The following is a 7,788-nucleotide window of genomic DNA, read 5'->3' on the forward strand; positions in this document are numbered from 1 at the left end:
TAGTAATTTTTTAACATGCATTACATATTATTTAGTCAGTCGTATTTACTATTTTAAAAGGTTATCTCTGTTCAAATCTTCTATTTAAATTTTTTTTATGATCATGATTTACTTATTCATTTTCTTAAGAGTTTAACATAAATAATATGTTTTTATCAAAATTATGAATGTGTGTTGTATTTATTAATTAAATAGATTATAAAATTTTCTTTTATTATCATAATTAAATCTTGAATACATATATTAGGTATCAAATATATACTCTAATATATAAAATAAAATGTATTAAAATATAACGTTTAATTATATAATAAATTTCTAAAAAAGAATTAATAGATAAAAATTTAATTTCTTCCCAAAACAAATATATATCACTATTATTATAGATTAAAATCCTAATTAAATATAAATAGAAACTCTTTTAATTAATATAATAAAAATATCTTAGTGAATAACTATTAAAATTATAATCTAAAACCTTATAGAATAAATTGTTATTTTCAATTAATTTGTGATTTCTAATTGAGAAGTTTTATAATAATTAAAATTCTTGATTTAAAAAATTCCTAATCGAAATAAAAGCTATGCAAATAATAGCAATAAATATGTCAAATAAATTTAATATTATTAGTTGCTATTATTTTCTAATTTGAGTTCTAAATAAGGGTACAAAGTATTAGTTTTTATTTTGACAATTTAATTTTAATTTTATTAATGAAGAATATGGAATGGATTCACTCAAATCAGTGTATTTGGTTACTTTTGATGAAAGATTGTGCGTGTATGTAAGTTGTGGAATTAGCTATTAATGATAAAATATTTTAATTATCAATTATAAAAAACTAATAGTAATAGAATATTTCAATTATTAGTCTATTTAATTAAATTTAATTAAGAATGATTTTTTTAAGGAATGTATTTTAATTAGTTTATTCAATTAAGGAATGAATTTTAATCTGAATTATTAGTTTATTCAATTAAAGAATGATTTTTTTTATTTTTTTCAACCAATAAAAAAATCCTTATTACCTTTATTTTTTCAACAAATAAAATTAAAATCCTTAAATATATTATGTCCTTACCATATATAATCTTTTATTTTATTTTATAAAATTTAAATTTAAATACAAAATTAATATGACCAATCAAAATTAAAATGCATTTATATTAAAGTCTTTAATTATATTTTTGCCAATCTATATACGTAACAAAGGGGTTATAGAAAGCCAATGTTCCCCATTAGTACTTTATTTATATATATATATATATATATATATATATATATATATAATGACCGCATTAATTTTAAAGAATGACAAAATTATTTTGAAGGATTTTTATTTAATTGGTAGAAAAAATAAAATAGTTTAATTTTAGTTAATTATATTAATTTTCTATTTAAATCTAAATTCTTTGATTCGCATATTAATTTCCTAAAACAATATTGATTGGCATATTATTTTTCTGTTCGTGTGTGTATGTTAATGTATGCTTCAATTGTAATATAACGTATATTTTAACTATACTACTCAAATTAATTCTTATATTTTTTTAATTTAATATGTTTAATTGAATAGTATTTGAATTCAAACAGGAAATTAATATAATCAATCTAATCAAAATTTATTATACAAAATTCAATAAATTTATTGTGCTTTCATTCAAAAATAAATAAATTTAATAGGCTTTCCAATTCAATTCATGATCAAAATTAAATAAGCACTACAATATATTTCAAAGAAAATATATTAAAATTTGCAAATTTTAGCAAGAAAATTTGAAACTTGTAACAAAGATTATAATAAAATCAACTTACCATCAATCTAATTCCTCAAAAACAAAAACATGTAAATCCTAAAAGTAAAATTCATCAGCGGCACCAGAATTATGTAATTAAAAGAAATATTAATAATATCCAAACACGCACAAGATTAAACATATATTAATAAAAATCAAAATTTTTATAAATAAACAAATCTCACTATAAAAATTTCTCAAAACTTGAATACTATTATGATTAAATTAAAATTAAATATATTCATTAAAAATATCATATAAAGCAGTTAAAATTAAAATTATCATATAGAACAATATCAATTCATCCAAATAGAATTATACTTACTGCAATAAGAAGATATGATAGCAAATTCAAATAATTCCAAATTAGTAAAGCTTGATGTAATACTTCTTAATAGTCAAAAGCAATTAAAATTAAACATATATATACTGGTATGGTATAATAAATTTCTGATGAGAATGAGATTAAATTTATAATAAATTAATTAATAAAAAAAGAAATTGATATCATTATTAGAATGAAAATAAACTCCTAATTGGCCGAGAGATGTTGTGTAGTTTTCATGGACCTTAGTCCCTCCCTATTTATTAAAAAAAAAAGTCAAAAATTAAAAATTTTATGACGTGTGTTGCACATTGATTATACTCGTTATATACTCATCTTTTACACTCTTTTAATTTTTTATCTATATAATATTAAAGTATAACTTTTTTTATTTACATTAAAACAAATACAATTGGTTAACTTGTAATGCTACTTTTTATGTACTTAATTTAATTTTATATAATCAAAGTGATCTCAATATAAACTTCAACCACATCCCTAAGCCTAATCCTCCAATTTCTAATTTATAAATGCAGATTTTTAAAATCTTCATAGGTACACAAAAAGAAAATTAAGCAATTACTTAATCTTCAACCCCTGCTCTCAATCCCAAATCGATATTAAAAAAGAAATGAGAAGATTGAATTGCCAATGTAATCACTTTTTTTTTTTTTTGGAAAAACTTATTTATATCTTATATATGGAGAGTCCAAAATGTCTGAGTTAACAATGCCTTTTAGTAATGGAGGCAAAGAAGCAAAAGTAGTAAAAATACAATTAATTGAGTACAATCTGCTGAAACGTGCTAAGAAATTAGCTGCTTGGTTCCCCTCGCGATAAATATGACAGAAGGAGACATTGAACCCCGAGATGGAATTCTTGATCTGTATGATAAACCGAGGTGTTCTGGCTGAAGTTGAGGAAGTGATGAAGTCGATAGTAGTTTTTGAGTCACTCTCAATAATAAGGGGGAAGGTGTTTAGGCTTTGGCACCAACTAAGACTGAAAAGTAAGGATTTAATTTCAGCATCTGCAGAGTCTTTGGCATGAATTGGGAAGCAGTATGCAGCAATGAGGCTTCCTAAATGATCTCGAATTATAGCTCCTCCTGCAGACGAAGAAGAAGAGTATGAAGCATCAACGTTGAGTTTGTAAAATCCAGCTTGTGGTTTGATCCAAGATACCAGCTTAATTTTCAATTTTTTTCCGAAGAATTCAGGAAGGTAATCCTGAAATAAAGGAATGAACTTGGCAAATTTGGATTCAGAGTGAGCAACCCCCCATTTGTAGATCATGGTACGAATCTGTTCCAGCAAATGGGGAATATGAAAACCATCCCCTTCGCCCCATGTGAGACAGCAGTATGCTGACCAAATAGAGTAGAGAATAATTTGGGAAATGAATCTCATTATTATGCCTGGTGATGATTTAGGAGTATAGTGAATCCACCATGAAATTAGTTCCTGTCGAAGAGAAGTTGATGCTAGCGGTTTAGTGCAGAATGTATCTCGAAAGAATTTCCAGATCAGTTGGATTGTCGAACAGCTTAAAAAATGTGATTAAATGAACCTTCAGCTGAACAGCAAAAGGGACAATAAGAAGCAAGCTGGATTCCCATCTTTTGTAATCGAGATGGAAGAGGTACAGCCCTTTGCAAGACTTTCCATGTGAAGATTGATATTTTAGCAGGGATATTTGGATCCCAGATCGAACGGTAAGAGAGAGTGGCCGATTTCTTTAGTCTCACAAAATCATATGCGAATTTTAGATTGAAGTTCTCCCTGTTGTTATCAATCCAATGGGGGCCATCTTCCTCGATTGAAATTAAGGAACTAGCTGTTGATTGAATCCGACAAATTCTTTTCCAGGTACAAGAATCAGTAATTTTAAAATTCATTTGATCTCTTCTATAGTATTTCTTCCGTAGCAGCTTTGTCCATAATGATTTTCCTTCGCAATATCTCCACCACAGCTTAATAGAATATGCTTCTTGGAGAGAGGATAGAGATCGAAGACCAAGACCTCCTTCTTCCACTGGGAAACAAAATCTGTCATATTTCAGCCAATGATATCTGTGAGTTTTAGAGTCTGAAGACCAGAAGAAATCTGCAAACTTTTTTTCAAGGATAGCAATAATACTCTTCGGAAGAGACATAGCTCCCAATGTATGTATCGGAATGGAATTCAGTGCATGTTTAATAAGTAGCAGTCTGCCCCCAATGGAAATAAATTTTTTTGTCCATCCTTGCAGTTTAGCATCAATTTTTTGAAGAAGATAAGTACAGTACTGAGCTCTATTAATTCCTTTATATATAGGAGCTCCCAAGTACATGAATGGAAGATCTTTACCTGTGATAGAAAGAATAGATTGAATTTTTTCCTTATAAGCCGAAGTTCTTTTTGAAGAACAGTAGAAGGAGCTTTTGTTGAGGTTAACCAATTGTCCAGAGGTTCTTTGATAAAGTTGCAGGAATTCTTTAAACCGTTTGGCACTTTTAACACCCCCATTAATGAAGATGAGGAGATCATCTGCGAAGGCGAGATGAGTAATTATATCACTTCCTCTAGTTGTCTTGTAAGGAGCAATTTTCCCATGAGACACCAGCTTCTTAAGACCCCTTGAAAAACCTTTCGAAGCCAAAATAAACAAGAGAGGAGAAAGAGGATCCCCCTGTTTAATTCCACGAGTAGGGCGAAATGAGCCATAGCTAATGCCATTGACCGAAATGGAGAAGACAGTAGCTTTAAGATGAGAAAGAATCAAGTTTACAATTTTATTAGAGAACCCAGCTTTCAAGAGAACAGCCTCTAAGTAATTCCATGACACTCGATCAAATGCTTTTGACATATCCAATTTAATTGCAAGATTATGCCCTCTAGTTTTTTTGTCAATATCGTGGATGAGTTCGTTTGCAATCAAAATCTGATCATGGATGGATCTGTTTTTCATGAATCCCGCTTGCTCTGGAGAGATTAATTGAACAAGAAGAGGAGCAATACGATTAGCTAGAATGCGAGTACATACCTTGTTTATGAATGTAGCAAGACAAATAGGCCGAAACTGCTCAAAAGAGGAGGGATGTTCTATCTTGGGAATGAGTATTATCATAGCTTTACTGAAGTCTTTAGGGATAGGAATACCCAAGAAGAATTCCTTCACTGCACTGCACACATCCCATTTCACAATCTCCCAACAAGAACGAAAGAAGAATCCATCAAAGCCATCTGGTCCTGCAGCGCTATTAGGATCTAATTGCCACACAGCTTGTTTAATTTCTAAATCAAGAGGTATAGATTCTAATGCTTGGTTCTGGTCCCTTGTGATAATCGATGGAATAAGATCGATTAAGGGAAACTCGTGTTGATCTTCCTCAGCAGTAAATAAAGATTCAAAAAAATGAACAGCTTCCTTTCCTATGTCCTTCGAATCCTGCAGCCATGTTCCATCAGCAGCTTGAATGGTAGAGATATGTTGAAACCTTCTTTTCATTCTGACATAATTGTGGAAGAAAGTAGTGTTTGCATCTCCCTCTTGTAACCATTTAATATTAGCCTTCTATCTCCAGAATAACTCAGCTTGCTTGTGCCTTTTAAGAAGCATTGCTTCCTTTAGATGCCAGGAATTGCGATTTAAAGGAGTGGGATCGGCTAAATATTGATTTTCAGCAATAGCAGCTTCTTCTTCTAATCGAATCCTCTCAGTAAAGACATTCCCAAACTGACTTCGGTTCCAAGATTGAATGGCACGCTTTAGAGAGTGCAATTTTTTGAAAATACCATGCATACCTCCCCCATAAAAATTTCTGTTCCAATTCTCTTGGACTATGGAAAGGAATCCTTCATGAGTAAACCACATATGTTGGCATCTGAAGGGCTTGGGGATTTTTTGACTGAGTTTGGTGCAGTTTATAAAAGAGGAGAGTGATCAGATGAAGCCTTACTCAAATGACGAACATGAATATCGGAGAATAGATCGAAGAAAGAAATTGTTGCCATAATTCGATCTAGTCTCTCCCAAACCCTGCCTGAAGAACGAATACCTGTCCACGTGTAACTACAGCCATAGAAGGGAACATCCACTAGACCACAGTCATTAGAGCAAGAAACAAAATCTTGAATGCTGTTGAGACAAGGAGAAGAGTTACCTCTATATTCTGCAGGGTTCTTGATGACATTAAAGTCTCCTCCTACAAGCCAGGGAAGAGAGAGTTGAGAGGAAAGAGTTCGCAAAGTATCCCATAAGTGATTCCTATCACTTCTGTTATGAGGAACATAAATAGAAGTAAAAAGATATCTGAAGCCAAAAGAGTGCTCTTCAACATGGCACGACAGCAAGTTTCGATCACCACTAAATAGAGTTAATGAAACATATTGAGCTTTCCAAAAAATCCATATTTTGTTATCATTTGAAGAGAAGACATCACTAAACCCCAATTTACAAGCATACCAGAAGTTCTTCTTGGCATTAACCATAGGTTCAATGATAGTTAATAAGTGAAAGTTAAATTCTTTACAATGACCTTGGAGTCTAGAAAGAGAAGAAATTAGGCCTCTAGAGTTCCATATCAGGAGATTCATTGTTCAGGATTGGATAAGAAAGTAACAGAACGATTACCCCTTTTAGAGGTTCTCAAGGCTCTGGATGGTTGTCTCTTAAGAATTTTTCTACGTTCCACACGCACAAAGCCATCATCTTCATCTGCATCACTACCGTGATGATCTGCAACAGCTTTTAATTTTGTGTCAATTAATTTACTAGCAGTTTGCAATTCGATTTGAGTGCAAGTGGTATCTTTGTTTGGAAGATTTGGAAGATTTGAATCAGAATTATGCTGGATGTAATCTTCTTCAGAGTTTTGATCAATTTCTTGCTCTGATCCACCTCTGTCTTTCAAGGCATCCATTGTAACAGTATCTTCATTAAAAGGAATAAGAGTATCCTGAGGGTGTTCAGAAAAGGCTTGCGATTCAACTGGTTGCTGAGGAGAGGAGTCAGCAGCTATATCGACTTGGACAGTGACTGGATTTTGTGTAGGAATCTCGGCAGCAGAAATTTCGGGTTTTTGAATAGGAACAATAGATGCAGGAGCTGTGTTTTTAGGAATCCATTGTTGAGGAGCTTTAGCTAGTTCTGAAAGAGTTTTAGGGGAAGCTAAAGTTGATGAAGAAGAGTTAAGCGGGCAAGATGGAATTTCATGGCCAAGTCTACAACATTTAGGACAAAATAAAGGTAAGCTTTCATAGTTGACAGGTTGGAAAAATCCTAAATCACCATCATCAATCCACACCTTATTAGGCAAATCTTTAGACAAATCCAGTTCAACACAAACTCGTGCCACTGAGGGTCTGGACAATGTTGCTGTCGCCGCGTCAACCTTTAGTGGCTTGCCAACTAAATTAGCGATAGGAAAGAGAGCAGCCTTGGCAAAGAGATGTATAGGAAGGCCTTCAAATAAAATCCATGTTGGGACAATTGAGCAATCTGTATTGGGACGAAAGTTGCGTGTCCATTTAGAGACTCGCATGGAGAAACCTTGGAAGTACCAAATTTGTTTCAACCAGCATCTGTGGAAATCTTCTTCTAAGTCAAAATTGATAAGAATATGTGAAGAGTCTAATAAACCTAGAGAGAATTCCCCTTTAAAACCAATCTTGTCCTTAAATTG

General features: G+C 31.6%; 1 protein-coding gene across 1 annotated transcript; it reads right to left on the reverse strand.

Moving 5' to 3' along the window:
• Positions 1-6,028: 6,028 nt before the first annotated feature.
• On the reverse strand, positions 6,029-6,595 carry LOC149498345 (uncharacterized). Its single transcript, XM_089717299.1, has one exon. It carries the CDS (start codon positions 6,593-6,595, stop codon positions 6,029-6,031), a length of 567 nt encoding a protein of 188 aa, XP_089573425.1.
• Positions 6,596-7,788: the final 1,193 nt, after the last annotated feature.

Source organism: Jatropha curcas, chromosome 2, assembly GCF_041381405.1.
Source record: "Jatropha curcas cultivar XTBG-Jc1 chromosome 2, XTBG_Jcur_1.0, whole genome shotgun sequence".
NCBI lineage: Eukaryota > Viridiplantae > Streptophyta > Magnoliopsida > Malpighiales > Euphorbiaceae > Jatropha > Jatropha curcas.